General features: G+C 36.2%; 1 protein-coding gene across 3 annotated transcripts; it reads right to left on the bottom strand.

The window, feature by feature from the left end:
• Positions 1–16: 16 nt before the first annotated feature.
• On the bottom strand, positions 17–19973 carry LOC107814662 (RNA pseudouridine synthase 5). 3 transcript variants are annotated; one of them, XM_016640110.2, is made up of 14 exons: positions 19760–19971; positions 19605–19662; positions 19502–19529; positions 19365–19411; positions 19175–19265; positions 17035–17203; positions 16159–16243; positions 15609–15693; positions 15347–15422; positions 15146–15213; positions 14954–15023; positions 13822–13900; positions 13316–13409; positions 17–678 (listed from the first exon to the last, which is right to left on the bottom strand). In XM_016640110.2, the coding sequence occupies exons 1-14, from the start codon at positions 19872–19874 to the stop codon at positions 598–600; spliced, it is 1146 nt and encodes a 381-aa protein (XP_016495596.1). In that variant the 5' UTR covers positions 19875–19971; the 3' UTR covers positions 17–597. The 3 variants fall into 3 exon arrangements, with proteins under 3 accessions (XP_016495596.1, XP_016495594.1, XP_016495592.1); XM_016640108.2 differs by lacking the exon at positions 17–678 and adding an exon at positions 703–2617 and having other exon boundaries at positions 19502–19519; positions 19779–19912; XM_016640106.2 differs by lacking the exon at positions 17–678 and adding an exon at positions 706–2617 and having other exon boundaries at positions 19760–19973.
• Positions 19974–20241: the final 268 nt, after the last annotated feature.

The following is a 20241-nucleotide window of genomic DNA, read 5'->3' as shown; positions in this document are numbered from 1 at the left end:
CCTTACCTACAGCTACATGTTTTTCTTTTTGGTGTTTGATATCATTATTAAGTGGCTGCTGATTTAGTTCGGGGGCTCGTTGGGGTGGTTATTTCTAACTGCAGCAGAGGATTACAAGGAATGTTGACTGTGGAAAGAGAAGCTTGTCTCTAGTGGATTCTTTTCACTTGGGATGATGATTGCATTTGGATAGATATTGGTTGGTGACAGCTGGCCTCTTTGACAGGTGATTAAAGAAAAAACACGGGGTATCTTTTTAGTCAGGTCCCACCGCACCTATCACTGACTTATTGTTTTCACAGGCCCAGCCGCAAAATATCTGCCTCAGGACATGCTGTAAATATCCCACTAAGTTTTTTTTAGTCTTGTCTAAATTTAAAAATTCTCCATTTCTCTTCTTTCCAAAATCTTTTGACCAAAGAAAACGGAAAAAAGAAAAAACACGCTTCTTAAGTTATATAAACTTACAAGTCACATTAACCAACATTTTGCCATGACTTGAATCTTTAAATCATTCTTCTGCATCTGCAGGCCAAAGAGGTAGGATAAGCTTGACTACCCAATTATTGGCACAAGCAGGGGCCACGGAATATACTTCTAGCTGGAATTTGGCTGATTCGCCTTGCGTTCTTCTCGTGTTTGAAGGATAGATGGTAGAGGTGCTGTAATCTTGATAAGCTGCAAGATGAACAACTACTGTCAATAAGTTTACTTTGAATTGAAATGCATAGCAACGTACCCTTGTTTAAAACAATAATTAAATATTTACACATGATCCGCTTTTTATAGACCCCAAACAAGATCCATAGAATAAAGGTAATTCAACTATTGTTTGCAAAAGAGGATACTGAAGTTGGTCACTTTCGATGCTACAATTCCTATTACCATCGAAGGAGTAAATCACCAAACGACTATGCCCTTATACTTCCACCCTCACCTTACCAATTGTTTAAATGGAAAAGGGCCAAATTGCCCCTTTGCTATTGGAAATAGAACAATTATACCAGTTTGATTGTAGTCCCAAAATTACCCTCGCCGTTAGTCAAATGGCTCGTTTATGCCCCTAAAAACTGACGGAGCTCTAGGTCTGATTTTAATCCACACTAAAATAATATTTTCTTGCTGACATGGATTTCCAAAATCCATGGGAGGGGTATTTTATTCCAGCATAAGGCCACATGGAAAGGAAATTAAAATATTTAGAAAGTCTTCCTCAGTTGGTTTCCCCTCCATGGCTGTCGAAACTTAAAAGAAGCACGTATACACAAAAAGTTGAAATCTTCATGCAGAATGTCATTACATATATATAAATGAAAACCAAATAAGCAATTGAGAATAGCATTAAACTAATAATGGTTCAATTATCTTAGCAGGGTAGTCAGAAACAGCCAATTCTTGGTCCAGCACCAGCTCCACCATCGCTGGTGTTGCAGCCGGTGCTGTAGTGCCGGTTGTTCATCAGAGCATTTGAACCAAATGTTTCAACTCCCGCTAAAGCTTTTTGTTCAGGATTTGGGAGTTCTTCGACTTCGTTACTTTCTTCCTTAAGCGAATAAGATTCAGTAACAACAATTCCTTCCATATCAATTTCAATCTTCCTGTTTCCTTTGTCTCCGGAGCAGAAGATTTCTCCCGGAGTCCCGGGAAAGATATCGGTTCAGGTTGGGGGGTGGTTTCCTTCTCCAGCACGAGGACATCAGAGACGACAATCTTTTGGGTCAGAAGCTAGTTTATCGGCTATGTTGAGATATATACTATTAATCATATGTTTAGATATATGATTTATTCAATTTTAATAAAGATTTAAATAGATCATATATTCGTCTGTTTGTCCATTTACTTGTATAGTACTCCCTCCGTTTCAATTTGTGTGTCTTACTTTTCTTTTAGTTTGTTTAAAAAAGAATGCCTCTTTCTATATTTAGTATCTCCTTAACTCCAACTTTCCACATGGCAAATTTAAGACCACAAAATTTAAGGGTATTTTGGTACATTACACACATCTTTAGTGTAAACACAAGATTTAAAAGACTTTCTTACTTTCTTAAACCCCGTGCGAAGTCAAACTAACACATAAATTGAGACAGAGGGAGTAAATGATTTAGTGTATATAGTTTTAGCTTACGGAGAAGGATCAAATATATCCCTGTACTATGAGAAAAAGTTTAAATATACCTCTCGTTATACTTTGTGTCCAAATATACCCCTTCTGTTATACTATTGGTTCAAATATACCCTTCTTCTGTTAAGTTTGTCCAATGTAGATATCCAATCCTACATGGCACTGACATACACCACAGTGCCCCTAACTCATTTTACCCTCCACCCTTCTATTTTTTTCGCCACTAAAATTACTTAAGTTTTGAAGCACCTAAATGGAAAAGAAGTAATTTCTTTCCATTGTAGAAAACATCAAAAGATGAGCATTGGCACCAGTGACAATGATGGGCTTATCACAAGATTTGCCCTCAGCTTTGCGTTTGTTTTGCCTTTTTTTCTTGAAAGCCAGGCCTGCTAACATTATGGCCTCCGATGAACTAACTGTTCCCACTCCAATTGCTGTCTCCTCTTCCAATGGCACGCTGAATAAACGTGCTATCATGTTCACGCACCGATTCTGCAATTTTATTTAAGTGTCGAGCTTTTTAATAATAATACAAAATAATTAGTGTCCTAATAAAATAATTCACTGATTATTAGTCAGTAGTGTTTTTTTACCTAGTTTACATAGTCTTATTCCAAAACAGCAACCTTCTGTCTTGAACACCATAATGAAGCCAAGTAAAATGAAACATGAAAAGTAGTGTTTGTTTTTGTATACGATTTTTCTGGGCATGGGCTTGACATTGATTGCCATTAAAACCCCATGCCCTTAGCTCTCCTCACTAAGTTCCTAAGCTAATCAAGATTGGATATTTAACACTTTCTGCTTTGGAAATAACTTCCGCACACTTTGATGATGTTACTTGATTTCTTTTATCTTCTAGCAAAGCAGATATAACTATGTTCATCAAAATTTTGATTGAATAAAAAGGATTACCTGCAGTTACGGTGGCAATGATGGTGGAGGGGAAAAAATTTTAGTGGTGGAAAAACACATAAAGCTGGGGTAAAATAGGTTAGGGGCGCTGAGGTGGATGCCTCATATGTCAGTGCCAATAGTATATTTGATGTCCACCTTGGATAAACTTAACGGAAGATGGGTATATTTGAACCAATAGTATAACGACAGGGGTATATTTGGACTCAAAGTATAACGAGGGGTATATTTGGACATTTTCTCATAGTACAATGCTATATTTGGATCTTTTCCGTTTAGCTTATACACAGAAGATTAAATTATCGGTTCTTATAAGAATAAAGTTTGAGTTCACAATCTAATGATGAAATTGGACAAATCATCAGAATAATTAATAGTTTAATTACGATTTCTTGTGCTAGTACATTTATACGTATTGAACGGACCAAGTAGAGATGAGTATTTTATATTGATTTGATAAAATAATCCTCTAGTCCATTAAATATACTTATACTCTAAATCTTGATATAATTATTATCACTTGTGTATATTATTTATTATTTTAATTTATTAAAAGGCGAGATTCTTTTGTGAGTCAATATGCCTGATAAATTGGCCAATAATGATATATATTAGCGATGTAATGATTAGTTGAAGGAATTCATGTCTCCATATTGAGATTGATGATACACCTTTACTGGGCGATGAATTTTGTATTCGATACATAAAATAAGTTAAGTGAAAGTTTAAAGGAAATAAGTAATAAATTAAATTGTCATTGATTAATATCTGAATCTTAACATGAGGAGTTAAATAAATTTAATGGAAGAATTTTAAAATTGAACTGAGGAGTGCAATTACGAATTTTTAGTGGAATAATTCGTGATTTATTATGATAGAATTAATTCAAATATTTCAAATTAATTCCATAATAGGAAGCATCATTAATTAAATTATGTGCTCCATGTTGTGCCTGAATATTAGGAAATAAAAGAAATTCCAATAGGTTTTGGAGAAAGGCTTTAAACCCTTAAAATGTGTGTTATAAATGCATGAGTTTTTCCATCTAGAGGTAGGCGTTTTCTCTAGCCGTATTTGGGACATGTTTTCCGAGAGAAATTCGTTCACTCGAATTTTGCTATTTTTGGGTATTATCTAGGTAACACGGGTGAAGACGGTGGAACTGTTGGATCATGATCTTGCTGGTCAGGAGTAAACTTGGTGGTGTTTTCGCTGGCCATCCGCGAAACTGGAGTGCTACTTGATCGACGAGTTGTGCTCATGCTTCAAGAGGTAACCCGTATAACTTTGTATATGCTAGTTGTCTAAATTACATGTGATTTTGATACTAGTATTGCTTCTGCTTCATATAATAACCCATCAGGCCCTATGTGATGAATCTCAAAATCATATGAAAGACAAAAAGAGGGATATGTTTTTATTTTTCTGAAATATTTTGATTTCCTTTCCATGTAGTTGTAGACTTTTGCTGAAACAAAATATATGCGCCTAATTGATTTTGGAAACGGTAGATTTTGAGAAGAAAAGGCTTTTTGTATTTCTGTGTGTTTTTTACATCCCTAAGCAAAGGTATTTATACACTAGGTCCTATGACTATTTTAGGAAGGGAAATAAATCACAATCAATTTACAATCAATCAGAATAAAATCAAATCTCAATCAGAATCAAATCTTTCCTAATAATTAAACCAATCAACACTCCCCCTCAGGTTGGTGCAAAGATGACGCACATGCCCAACTTGCAAACCAGTATATGAAAAGTATGTTTGTGAAGACCTTTGATAAACACATCAACTAGTTGCTTTTCTGATGACACATGAAACAAGTTCAAGGCACCAATTGTAACTTTTTCTTTGATGAAGTGTCGACCAATTTCAACATGCTTTATTCGGTCATGTTGGACTGGATTATAAGCTATGCTGATTGCAGCCTTGTTGTCACAATATAAGGAGCGTTTCCGCTTTTCAGAGATTCTCAATTCCTCTAGTAATTTTAGTAACCATAGTTCCCAGACACCCTAGGCCATGGCTCTATATTCTGTTTCCGTACTTGATCTAGCAACTACACTTTGCTTCTTGCTTCTCCAAGTAACCAAATTCCCTCCTACGAGTGTACAGTAACCGGATATAGATCTTCTATCATCTAAAGATCCAGCCCAATACGCATCTGTATAGGCCTCCACATGAAGGTGACCATGTTTGGAGAAAAACAGACCTTTGCCTGGAGCAGATTTCAGATACCGCAAGATGTGAAAGCCAGCTTGCATATGAAGATCTCGGGGATAATGCATGAACTGACTCACCAAGCTGACTGAATAAGCTATGTCAGGTCTAGTATGAGAGAGATAAATGAGTCTTTCAACCAACCTCTGATACCTCCCCTTATCAACTGGCTCTCCAACTACTGTTTGTAACTTGTGATTACTTTGCGATTCTGCTGATTTGCAACCTGTCATACCGGTTTCTTTCAAAAGATCCAAAATATACTTTCTTTGAAAAATAAAGATTCCTCTTTTTGATTTAGCAACCTCAATTCCCAAGAAGTACTGCAATTTTCCTAGATCCTTGATCTCAAATTCCTGTGCCAATAGCTTCTTCAATCGGGTCATCTCCTATTTGTCATCTCATGTTATTACTATGTCATTAACATAAACTATGAGAATAGTGAGTTTATCCTTTTGATGTCTTATGGAGAGTATGATCAACATTGCTTTGTTGGTAGCCGAAGGAGATCATTGCTTTGCAAAATCTGTCAAACCAAGCTCTAGGGGATTGCTTCAGTCTGCACAACTTTCTTTGACTTTGTTCAGTATCAAATCCAGAAGGAATCTCCATATACACCTCTTTTTCTAAGTCTCCATGAAGAAATGCATTTTTTACATCAAACTGTTGTAAGTCCCAATCAAGATTAGCTACACAAGATAAAAGAATTCTGATAGTGTTTATTTTTGCAACAAGGGGCAAATGTCTTTTGATAATCCACTCTATAAGTCTGAATGAATCCCTTAGCCACCAATCTTGTTTTGAATATTTCAATCGAGCCATCAGCTTTGTTCTTCACAGTGAAGACCCATTTGCAGCCAACCAACTTTTTGTCTGGTGGTGAAGTGACAAGTTCCCAAGTCTCATTTTTTGATAAGGCCTTCATTTCTTCAATCATAGCTTGCTTCCATTTAGGATCTGCAAAAGCTTCCCTCCAATTCTAAGAAATAGACAAGGCAAAGGCTCTATAGGAGGGAGACAAAGAATTATAGGAGACAAAATTAGATAAAGAATGTTTAGTGGTACAAGATCTGACTCTTTTTTTGTAAGCAATAGGCACATCTAACTCATTAGGAAATGTAGATAACTCACTAGTAGAAGAAGGTTCAGCTTCGGTAGATTTCATGATGGCTTCGTCTACTCTATTTCTCCTTGATTAAGTTTTCAAATCAAGCCTATCCAAACGCCCAATAGTCTCTCCCTGAATTCTTTCTCCAATTTTACTTTCCCCTGTGACAATATCATCAAGATGTCCAGTAATGGTACTAGGTAGAATCACACTACCTCTTCCTCCTTACTGCTCTCCCACTGAAGAGATGATGAGGTAATACTGAAATAGGGTTCAGATTCTTGAAAGGTAACATCCATGCTAATAAAAGATCTCCTACAGGGAGGATGATAACATTTGTAACCTTTCTGTGTCGGAGAATATCCAATGAAAACACACTTTATAACTCTAGGATCAAGTTTCCCAGAATTCCTAGTGTGGACAAAGCAAACAAACCCAAACACCTTTGGAGGAACAATATATTCATTCTTACCCTTTAAAGCTTCCAGGGGACTATGAAAATTGAGGGTTTTAGGTGGCATTCTGTTGATAAGATAGGCATCCACTAGAATAGCATCCCCCAGTAAGGTTTTGGTAGATACATGGTAAACATAAGAGATCTTACTACTTCTAACAAATGCCTATTTTTTCTTTCAGCTACCATGTTTCATGCACTAGTGTAAGGACAACTAGTATGATGGACTATCCCATTGGACTCCAAATAAGCACCAAATCTTTTATCCATGTATTCGCTGCCATTGTCAATTATCAAAAATTTTATTTTGGCATCAAACTAAGTACAAATCATCTTATGAAATGACTGAAAACGAGAGAAAACTTCACTTTTGGCTTTTAACAAATATACGCAAGTCATCCTAGTGCAACAATCAATGAAAGTAACAAATCATCGACCACCAGACAAAGAAACAGTTGGGGTAGGACCACATACATCAGAATGAATAGTCATAAAAGGAGTTGTGCTTCTATTATCACTCACAGGATAAGAGTTTCTAGTATGCTTGGCACATTCACACGCATCACAGAACAAAGATTTAAATTGAGTCCTTGAAAACAAATCAGGATATAACTTCTTCAAAACAGAGAATGATGGGTGTCCTAACCGTCTATGCCGCTATATTATTTCGTGGTTGACATCCTTACTTCCCCAAAAAGGCTTGACTAGAGTTTTGAATTCCATCTAATATATACAAATCATCACGCAATCTACACTGCCAATCATTTCCCCTGTTTGAAGATCCTGAAAAATACAATGATCGGGGAAGAACTCGATTTTACAGTTTAGAGCTTTCGTGATGGCAATAACAGGTAAAGGATTGACAGGGAACCTAGCGACATGGAGCACGGATGATAGTTTAATATTAGGAGTACAAACGAGTACAAACGACAAAATCTGTTCCAGAGATAGGTGTTAAAGAACCATTGGCTATTTTAACATTATCTCCTTTGAGACACAAAGAATAGTTTTGAATGCCTTTAGAAGAGCCTGTCATGTGTCTATTTGCACCAAAATCAACAATCCAAAAATTAAGGTGAGCAGCAAAAGCAATATATGATTGCATATAATTGGATGTGGCAACATTAGCAAAGTCAAGTTTGGCTAGGAGGTGACGGAGAAGCTGAATTTCATCCGAAGACAAGATTTCTCCAAAAACCGTCTCCTCGAATGCCTCTATATTTTCTGCCCATCAGAAGGAAATCCGAAGAAAATTTCTCAAAAATAATCTGCCTCGCCGAAAACTAAATTTGTCTCGATGGAACCTTAACTCCGGTGAACGGAAAAATCAAAACTGGTAGGGATAGGCTCGGAATGTTCCAGCAACCCCAACAGAAAGAAATTCCAACCAAAAACTGAACAAAAGGAGTTTATGCTGCGGACAGCCACCAAGAGAGAGAAAACTCGACCTCTTTGATAAAAACAGAACCTTAGTGCTGTGAGGGAGATAACTCACCTAAAAAAGGCAGCAATGGCTCTGATACCATGTAGATTCTGAGAAGCAGAAAAGGCTTCTTGTATTTCTGTGTGTTTCTTACATCCCTAAGCAAAGGTATTTATACACTAGGTCCTATGACTATTTTAGGAAAGATTTGATTCTGATTTGATTCTGATTTAGGAAGGGAAATAAATTACAATCAATCAGAATAAAATCAAATCTCAATCAGAATCAAGTCTTTCCTAATGTATACAGACGAGGGTATAATTGCTCTATTTTTAATAGTTTAGGGACAATTTTGGCTCTTTCCCTTGTTTAAATCTCTAATCAATCACATTTGTTTTTGAATGATACTTTCATACACCAACCAGCCAAATCAAAATAATTTTCCAATCTCTCATGTGGATGCATTTCGAGGCTAGAAGGGTAATTTCACAAAAGAAACAAAAGAATGGGAAAAAATGAAAGGCCAAACTTGGAAAAAAATAGGCAAAAGAAAATCACATTGAAAAAAGGCATCTGGAGCCACCCTCCCTCTCTCGGAGCACCATTATGACCTAACATGAGCCCCTATTTACCTCGCCATTCTCCTTCCCACACCTTATCTCTACTCATTGCCCTTCCACATCCCTTTCACTTTTTCTCATGCCCACGCATGGCATTGGCTCCGATAATACAACATCAAACAAAAAGTCTTTGACATTTATAAGAGTAAAAGCAAAGACTAAGACTACTACTTATACCCTTCTAGCAAATCAAACTCAGCTATGAAGCTGGTGGGTGATTAGTTGGCTAAATTAAACAAAACTTAGGATTTGTACATGTCCTAGCTTCCCACCATCCCTATTCAACAATGGGATATCCTAGAACCTGACTTGGTCTTTGGGCCTACTTTTTTTGGGGTTAATTCGTCAAATTCTATCGACTTCATCTCTCCCTTTGTTGGTCTTAGTCGCAATTGACCTCAAATTTTATGAACAAGAAACTTGTTCCTTTGCCCTTTCCAACGCTGGGAGCAAGTTGGCTCAGGCATCAGAAGGCTACAACAGTGATCTCCTCCCAACTGTCGTGAGGAGTGGTAATTGGCATCAATTTGGCTGTTCACTGAAGTTCTAAAGCAGTCAGCTCTTCTCAACCTCCTGTAGAGTCGTCAATATGAGCTTAGCCCGCTGGGCCGGCATAGCACATCCCGTGATTTGATAGGATTGGGCTAAGATTTTTGAAACCCATCTAAGTACGAGACATTTTTAGCCTGACCTAAATAAGCCCATCGCCTATAAGGCTTGAACGAAACTAGGCTGGCTGGCCCGTGGGCCAAATAAAAAATTTATTTAAATGTTATTAGTTTTTAAAATTTAGTTATTTCTTAATGTTTAACTAATTAACAATGCATATGAATTGTAGATATAGATGAAAATAAAGATGTTAAGACCACCTTGTCACAAGTGGATTCGAATGTGCTTGACGTAGATGATGCGTTAAATATGTCACAAGTGCCATGAAAGTTTTCTCTGAGTAATTTGTTTGAGTTTTGACTTTTAACAAATATAATAGTGTCCTCCATTTTTTGTGTTTTATTGTAATCTATTAGAACAATGTCAAAAGTTATTAAGTTTTGCAGAAACTTTCTGTCTAACAAGATGTTTTTTGAATTGCAAATACATTATAGGTTAGAACTTAAATTTTAAAAAATATGAAAATATTTTCAAAAACTGGTGGGCTGGCCCGTGGGAGCCTACAAGTGATGGTTGGCAATCAACGTCGATTTTGGCTCCTCACTGAACTTCTAAAACTGCACATTCCCCTCCTTCCCCCACCTTGCAAAATACACAGCTCTCGACTTCTAAAAATTGCACATTTGTCTTCCATATCCCATCAGTTTATGAACTCTCATCAAATTATTCATTAGACATCTCCTTTATAATACCTCTTATTATATTTGGAAGTCAAAAGGAAGAATATCTATCTCACTGAGACCATTCACACGCTACTTATACAATAAGATGTTCTATCCTTGTAACTTTTGAAGTTTGAACAAAGATGTTTTACCTTCTATTGGCCGATATCACCTTCTTGAAACTTAGCCTCATCCCGTACCTCCCTTTGAACATCTCGACACCTCTATGGTTTTACCCGCAACACCATTAGAAGATTCAACATTTTTCCTACATCTCCCTTCACAACACATATACTGTTGACCTTGTTTTTTTCTGTTGTTTTTTGTAAAGATCAACACTTTTGACTTAGGCTCGTCACTAGCGTCCTATGCTATATTTGGATGTTCACATCTTGCATCGGATCCTTCGCCTACAACTTGTCACCTACACATAACTCACTAGTGGTCGTTTACAAAGGTATCCTACTACTCGTACTCGTTATTACCCATTATGCCTTTTTGGGTCGTATTTGTCCTTTATTTCAATTCTAAATCTAGAGAAGAAACTTTTTCTGATTCAGTCCCGTGACAATTTATGTTTTAGATATGTTTGATTTACACTCTAGTGATATCTTGGAGCTCATTCCTACTTCTAGGTAAATCAATTGTTGGTTGCCAATGTGTGTTACGTTAGTGAGGGTTAATCTTTAAGGACAGGTTAATCGGCTTAAGGCACATTTGGTTGCCAAATGTTATGTACTGATTTTTGTACTAGGTATAGTGATATATTCTCTCCCGTGGCTAGGATTGCTTCTATTAATTTTTTCCTATCCATCATTGTTGTTAGTGATTGGCCTCTTCATCAATTGACATCAAAAAATGCATTTCTCCATCAGGAACTTGAAGATAAAGTATACATGGAGAAACCACCAAGTTTTGTTGCTCAAACAAAGTATAGTGATCTTGTGCTTTGATCACTATATGATTTGAAACAATCACCTCAATCATGGATTGGTAAGTTTAACACAGTTATTCAGGAGTTTGGCATAACCCACAATGAAAGTTGATCATTCAGTGTTCTCTTGACACTTCATCAGATATGTATATTTGGTAATGTATGTGGATGAAATGCGTGTAAGGATTTGGAGGCATTACCAAATTGAAACATCATTCGGTCAGTATTCTTGTACCAGGATCTAGGCAAGTTACATTGAGGTATTTCCTAAGCACTCACCTCAATCCCGATTAGGTATTGCCATTTCATAGAGGGAGTATGCTCTCAATATTCTTGAAAACACAGGCTTGACAGATGTTACACCTATTGACATCATATGTATCCAAATGTTAAGCTTATAGAGGGTGAAGGGGAGCATCTTGGTTTTCCAGGAGGTTGATCAAAAAGTTAAACTATCTCATCATAACTTGACCTGGTATTATGTTCTCAATAAGCATTGTAAATTAACTCTTGGATTCTCTGTGTGCCCTATTGGGATGCAGTGATTCGCATCGTTCATATAAATCTACTCCATGAAAAGTAATGCACTATGAGGATTGAGAAAACTGTTGCGTACACGGGCACATTGAGCAGATCAATTTTAAGACGTTATACTTCCAAATAATGCTTTCTAACTGGTATCTTGGTAGAGTAGAAACAAAATGTGGTTTCAAGATCCAATGCAAAAGCAGATTATTGAGTCATAGTACTACAACTTATGAAATTCATATGAATGATGAATTAATCGACTAAGAAAGCTGAAGTTCAGAGAGAACGATTGGATGGACTTATGCGTAATAATCAAGTCAATTCATATTGCATTTACTCCAAAAGAGAGGACCCCAAGCACCCAGAAATCATTTGTTATTTTGTCTTTTCTCTCGGGACATAATACATATTGTCACACAACTTATAAGGTCAAATCACCAAGTCCCTCGACGGTCTTTGAGCTAATTATAAACATAGATTTCAATACACCATCTTGAGGGAGAGTGTTATATAGGTTGTATAAGTGCTCTACATCGGGAGATGTAATTGTATACTTTGAAAAGCATGAATATAAAACAACCCAGGTATAAGACATTTGTCTCATGCTTTCTCCCAAATCTCTCTCCCATGTCTCTTATTTCTCACCAAGCAGTTTGAGGGCGATAGACAAGTCATTGTTTGGGTTGTCAACAGTAATTGGAAGGATTATTTAGAGTTAAATGCAACAAATTGAGGATCAAATGAGAATAACTGACAGAACGAGAATCAGATCATTACTAAGGTCATAGTCTTGGGACTCGTTTGGAAAACTTCCCTTCCTTAGGTTTCTAGGGAGAGGTTAGATTCATTTAATCTGTGCATATTGAAGGCCTTACATGCAAAATTTTGTCCAATAAAACGAGCAATTAGTGGGGCTTAATGGAGCAATATATTGAATTTACTTGTTTAATCTAGGTAGCAAAACTTTTATTCATCCATAGCTTTCATTTTAAAAGAATTATTAGAGGATATATGGCTAATGACATCAAAACAAGCATCTTAGTTAAGTATTCCTCTGATCAGTTATGTAAAACTGCAAATGACCTAAGTTGCTCCGACATAGCAGTTTAGGTGCCGCACCCGTGTCGACACGACACTAGTATGGGTGTGGGTATGGGATCCGTTCAGGATCGGATCAAATAATTTTGGGTATGTTGTCCATGACAGATGGAAATATTCGAGACGAGATACAATTTGATTCCCGAAATCAGAACTAAAACGGTGGTAAATTTGAAGAAAATAGCATACCTTATCTAGGAAATCAATCTTTTACTTATCTACAACTTGAGAATAAAAAAAAATCCACACTTTACTAGCTATACGTAAGTATTCCACAAAATTTCTCATAACTTAGGGATATTTTTACATTTTTATTTTTTGAATTATTTTTAGCCGGATCCCTGCACCCGGATCCGGATCTGTACAAGGATCCGTATCCCCGAATTTTAGAATTTACATCTCGAAAGATCCGACCTCTAGATCCGCACTTGTGTCGGATACCGCACCCGTGTCTGAGCAACTTAGCAAATGACTAACGTAGATTTTTTTTTTGGTGGTAGGTAATGACTAGCATTGAAATTACTGGCTTCTAAAACAATATTGTGAAAAACAACTAACCTCATTTGTGATTGGGTGTATAAGAACTATTTGATGTGCATGCAGGTTATATCCACAGTCTCCAGGAACAGGATTCTCAGGTCTTTGATAGCCGCTAATGAAAAAGTAAAGCCAACTAAAATCAGGTCACGATATTAGCAGCATCAGCAACTATTGTTATTGTTTAAAGTGATTAGACAAAATAAAAAAACTCAGGTACTTTCTGTCTCAATTTTAAGTAATTTGACTATCTTCAAAATTAGCATAAAGAATAAAGCTTCTTTTCGTCCAAAATAGGCATAATTTATATGCCTCTAGAGAAATCCGTAAGCTTGTTGTCCATAACTGTCATGAAAAAGGACTGTTGATTACTACTTCCTTGCTTTAATATGATAAAGCTGTGGAAGCAGGGTACTATAAATAGCACACAAAACTACTGTTTTCTACCATGAAAGCAATAAGATGTCTGACCGAGGGACTAATTAATATTTTAAAAAAATGCGACAAACAGAACTCTAATTCCATACCCATCTTTCTCAAAACTTTCATCCATTAATTCAGGATCAAAGCACTTTGGTTGCCCGCCAGAAACATAAAGAGGATCACCTGGTAAGATATACAATATCTTATTAATCATAAAAAGAAAGGAACCAACAGAAGAGCTGCTTGACTACTTAACAAGAGCAGAAGAACTGCTGTAGCATGCAGAGAAATGTTACAAGAGCAGTCATTATTTGCAAAAACTAATCGATTTTGGTTGGTTAGTTTGTTCAAGGTATACAAATTAAGATTTCAGAACCAATCTCTTTCAACAGACCCAGTAGGTCCAGGAAGGCAGTAAGATTATTACCTAGAATTCAGCTTCGACAGAATTACAGTTAGCTCAGGCTAACATTCTTAGCCTTTTGCATTGACCACATAGTGCAGGGGAAGCATACACAGTATAAAATCTGAACACAAGATACTTGTTGAGGAAATTACATTATGGATGATTCCATAAGGAAATGGTAATTGTTCCTTTTTTAGCTTGGAAGTGTTTGTCAATGGAATAAACATCTAAACCTGCAATTTTTATTGTTTTTTGATAAGGTAAAGGTTTATTAATTAATGTACCAAGATGGTACCAGAGGAAAAAATAAACCTGCAATATTTATAACTATTTGATAAGCCAATCATATTTGCTTGGCTATAACCCAGAGGATGAAAACACATTCCAACCCCCCACAGTTTCAATCACATACTATCTAGAAGTAGAGGGCCTCGTATCATCTTCATCAGAATGGTCATTGACATTCTGTAACAAAAGAAGATGCATAGTCCACAGATTAAGTTGAGGAAGTATTCCAAGATCATTCTCTTATTATCATAACCCAATGTATAGTCTGAGGTTCTTCAATAACCTTTTCTCCATTACTCGTGCACTAAGGTAGATATTACTGATATGGTTTCATAGAACTAAGAACTATGAACGTGTGCGTTGCACCAAACCAGAGTCGAAGTACTGGTCAACATATGGCTGGTCATCTGAAGTTGGTGAACTTCGTGTGTCATTAATTCTTTTTTTGGGCATTTCTTTTAACAGACAAACTGATTTCTACTTCTATTTTTATTTTTATCTTTTTATGATGGGGGAGAATGTCTAATAAAATTTCAGATTACCAATTAGTGGAAGTCCAATGAAAGAGAGGTGGATACGGATTTGGTGTGGCCTTCCAGATTGAATTTCAACCTGTTGAAAACATACAACATGAAGGAAAGAAAATATTAAGGTTACATCTCCTTCTCCAGGGTAGGGAAGGTTAAGGAAGGTGGCTATAATAATAAATTTCTTATGTCTTTGACTTCTAATACCTGGACCAATGTGCTCTTATTCTCTAAATCTCTTTCAAGAACGTGAACACTGCTCAGAGCTGGCTTCCCTGGAAAAGAAGTTCAGCAAGGAATTAAGCCAAAAATAGTGTCTTTTGAAGCAACACTGGAAATGGTAACTGAAGGAATCTTTATAAAAACTAATCCAGGAGACTGTTTGTCCAAAAAAACAAATTTGAAAACCTGAAGGAGAAGCAACATACAACCCTTTAGCAACTCCAGGATATTTAATCGTCCCAATCGGTTGCTTGATGAGAACCTATCAGTCAAAATTACTTTTAATTTCCAGTAACCCAGTGGATTGGCTACCCTAAAACAGACACTCCAACAGAAAAAATGAAACCAGACAAACTGAGGCGAGAAAAAGTGTTAGAAGGTTACAATGTAAAACATGCATAGAAGGACAAAAGGGGGAATGTAAGGGAGAGTAATGCTATAATATTACCTCATCCATATCAATCACACCACTTACAAGCGCCCGATATATCTTGCTAATTTTCCTCATTTTCTTGCACTCTGAGTTGGTGTATCTATACAAATAAAGTTCACCATCTTTAACATAATGAAGGTGGCTATAAAAGCTTCTTATTAAGAGTAAAATGGGAAGTTTAAGTTAAATTGTTTCCAAATTTAGAAAGCTATTATTCTTTTTGAAACGGATTTAAAAGGAAATGTTGCCACATAAACTGGAACGGAGAGAGTATTATCTTGGGACTGAAAAGTGTTATATGTTGATAGCTAGTGACAATTTAAAGATAGTACGCAGACTAGCATATGCTTCCACAATTTTCTCCAATCAAGAGAGTTTTGCATGCTTAATTAACAATCTCTTTCAGAACATTAATAAGACAACTCGATGCATCAGCATCCAACACTGGAACATAGACATCAAGCTGCGTTTATTATTTTATCACTCTTAATGAAATTAGTAATAGCAGCATAAGGCATGTCAGGAAAATAGGGCATGTATAATTGGTGAAGCAGATTCAACATACTTGTCTTCAACAACCGATGTCCCCTCAGCAAAATATGCCGCAAGGCGAGATTTAGCGAGCTTTGTTTTTGCACAGAGAAGTATTCCTGGAACATCCCATAAAAGGAATAAGATTGTTTTTTCTTGCTTGATTTCAGAAAAAGAAGACAGGGAACTGTCAAAATGAAAATTTTATATTGTTACAAAGTGTTCATAATTCCAGAAAGAAGCGCTGTAGCATGATGACTCGACTTCGTATCGGTTGCTAGATCTCGAGAATAAGATCATGATTAAACTACTACTAGGCCCTATTAAGAAAAAGGGGGAGACAAAATTCACATTTCTTGAAAACTAAAACTAGGCAAGAATAACGTGCTGCCATGACAGAGCACGATTAAAGCTCCACCTTGTGGCAATTACATACAGAATACCATGGAGAGTTTCTTCTAAGATGGACTAATATACTGATTTTTAGATCACGTAAAAATCCAAGAGTGAAGTTGGAGGCCAACAATCATGACACTGATTGTCACATTGAACGACAATTAGCATTGAAGGGACAAAAACTATTTCAAAAACCATATCATTATCACTTCGCTTCAATGTTGTCCAGAATCGGCAATTAATGTGTTTCTGTTTTCTTTGCTGGATGGAGGTGAAAGATAGCTTGAATGTTAATTTTTTATTACATTTACATTTAGTATTTCCATTCAGTAATTCAAATATAAAATTCTCTACTACCATTGATACAGGTTTATGTAATTCTGTTCTTTTTCAATAAAGGAGATACCATGACATAACATTAAAGTCATCTTTCATATTTTACTTGTAGCAGAAATTCATTCTTTATTCAATAAGTAAACTTGGAGCAGAAATTCATGTACCCGTGATAACTCACCTGATGTACCCCTTCCTAGGCGATGAACTGGAACAGGATGTGTTTTTCGACAACCCGATGAAGAGGTTGTCAGCTTGCTCACATGCCATTGGAGTTGTGTCAAGACAGTCCGCTGCTGGAACAACCCTCCAGGAAGAACTTGCAAACCAGAAGGTTTATTTAGAGCAATCTGAAATGTGAGAATCCATAACATGAATATACCTTTGGCCCATATAGGAAAGCGAGAGAAATTCTCTACGAGCTATGCTACAATATGCTCTTTGTTTCACTTGTATTTGTTTCATTCTCTTTATGCATCCACTTACAAGATTTCCAACTGCAGGCTAATTTATTTTAACTTGTTAAAATTTAAAATTTTCGTTCAAGATCAAAACAGGGCCTGTAGAAAGAAAATCGATGAGATTACAACTAAGCCTGAATTCCAAGCAACTTGGGTCACTATATAGATCCTTTATATCAATTATGGTCCATTTGGGCCTATTTTATTCCAATACTGGAATTTGCCTTTAGTAATTTGAATACTCGAAACCTAGGAATTCTTTAAATCTCACATTTATTCCTACACAAACATACAAATCCCTAACCAAACTAAAAGGACTTTTGGCAAACACAGATCCTGTAAGTGTAGCAACAACGACTAAACCTTAATTCCAAACTGTTCGTATTGCTTATGGATATATGCTTCCATTGTGTTATGTTCTTTGTTAAATCTGTATGGATGTGAAGGGATTGTAGGTCCATTGAGACAATGTCCCTCCATTTGATTTTTGGTCTACCTCAGTTCATTTGATAAATCATCTTAGTGACACACCTCCGGATTAGTGCATTTGGAGGTGTACATAGGATACAATCAAAGATCTTAAGCGGGTATATCTAATTTTATCCTCTGTGTATGCTACTTGCACTTTCTATTGAATGTGATTACTTTTAATCTTTTCTAATGTTGTAAGATAGCACATCCATCTTGACACAAGCATTTCTACAATACTCATCTTATGGATATGTCAAACCTGAGAGGCCCTACATTCATCTACAATCGTTCTATAGTCTATGCTTCCCTAAAAGGCTAATGCCATAATCCCGTCTAATCTCACACCAAGTTCATTCTTCTTCCCTGAACTAGTAGTGTATATATTCTTACTTTTACTTATCCAAAAACTCTTGCGATCTAAAATGTTTCTCGATAATTCAAACCATTGATTGACCCTTTCAGTAGTTTCGAATATTGTTTGCAAATAGTATTCACGGTGGAATCCCATCATATATACTATTAGTTAATCTATAAATAGGATAAACTAGTACAGACACAAAGTAGATCCCCGGTGTAAAGCCACAATTATGATATCATAAATAGACTAGACTTATGCTGGTCGTCAACCTACAAACTTCTTCTAAAGAAGCAAAGTAAGGCACTATGAAACATAAACTTCCAAAGCTCAGTGATAAATGCCCCTTTAGTTAAGTGATCACATCACTTGACAGGATTTTGCAGAAGATAACAAGAATTGCATCTAAAGTTTGAGTACCATAGAATCTACCAAGGCGGTTCTTTAATTTTTTCCTGCCAATCAAGTTTTCATAGAAAACCTCTTGAGAAAATGGTTAACCAGCAGCCATTTTACAAAAGTTACAAGGAATTGCATAACTTCTTTGATTTGTTACTTACCTTCTCAAAAGAAATTACAAGGAAATCGCGTTTATTTTATTTGGGTTGTGGGGGGGGGGGGGAGGTGGAAGGAATCTAGTGCAAAGATTTCAGTCTTTTACTTTAAGGTTGGTTAAGCCCAATATGTATCTAGGTGTCTTTAACTTTTCTATTATTCACCTATGTACGCAAGTAGAGTCCCCTCTCGACACATTATCAACACACGCATGGACATCAATTTTTCCTCTTGAATTTCCCAGTTTTTCCAGATATTTTTCTATTAACCAATACAAACCTTTTTGGATGAACATACAAAAAGTTTCAAATTCATCAATGATACAAAGAGCTACGCAGTGATGTCAGTCCCACACTTCGATTGGCAGTGTCAATGATCAACATCATAATAAACGGAGATTCTTCCTAGACTGATTAATACGATCACATTAATAAGTTATAAAACTTTGATAATAAAACAGAAGCTCAAATTTAATTTACCAAATAGTCATCTTCAAATAGTACTTGTAACAAGTAAGGTGCATCAGGTTCTCTCCAAGGAAGTCGATGATATACTAGTTCTGTACCAGCTCTGCTCATCCAAAAACTACACTTCAGAATTCAGATATTGAATCACGCAACATAACGTAGGCTAAGTATTGCGAAAAGGAATTCATTTTACAGAAGTGACCTGAGTTCAGTATCTGGTATAGTAACAACTTTACTGTCAACTGTTATCTGCAACAATTAAGCATGACCAAGCTTCATAATCTCAATAGTCCATGTGCATTAAACATCCAATTTAACCATTATCCTTGAGGAATTTACCTGCTTATTTTGAATTCTCTGCAACCAACTGCTTTACAAATTAGTGTCTGAATCTTCAACAATACAATCACAAAAAAATTATTAAATTTTTTGATAAGCTTACCCTTGTAAAGGAGCAGAACTTTTGTACTTTCTGGAGTAGAATTCGATCAGTGTAAGACCTGTAGATTTTGCCAAAAAAAAAAAAAAAAAAAAAAAACTAAATTTTTTTAAACAAAAAGGTTTGTGGAAAAATGGGTATATTTTGTGTAAATATACCAGCATCAATGGGTCGGACCATGTCATGGTAAGTTAATCCGTCATTAAATTCCGGCCAGGGCTCTCCGAAGTACGCCGCTGACGGCGGCGCAGCTAGTTCTGCTTTCTTCGACATTCCTAAGTCGGAGTCGGGAAAATGTTGACGGAAGCCACTTACAATGGCATGCGCGTGTATGGCCAAAAATATTTTGTTTTGCCCCAACACTTCTTTTAACAAACACTATTAACTTTTAAAACTTAAATATATCATTAAGACGCAATTCTAATCTAAAAATAAACTAATGAATTATTTCTCAAGATTTTGTGTTACACCGCAAAAACGTTACTAATCAAAAATTATTTTATATGTAGCTATATATATTGAATATCCAAATAATTTTGTTTCAAATTTCTTGTCCTCGAGCTCAGCTTTGCCCTTTTTCCTTTGAGGAATGTCTTAGGGATAAGGCAATATTTTTACTTCGCAGTGGTTTAGTGAAGCA

Source organism: Nicotiana tabacum, chromosome 13, assembly GCF_000715075.1.
Source record: "Nicotiana tabacum cultivar K326 chromosome 13, ASM71507v2, whole genome shotgun sequence".
NCBI lineage: Eukaryota > Viridiplantae > Streptophyta > Magnoliopsida > Solanales > Solanaceae > Nicotiana > Nicotiana tabacum.
Note: the sequence above shows the minus strand (reverse complement) of the source record. Positions and strands in the feature narration are given on the sequence as shown.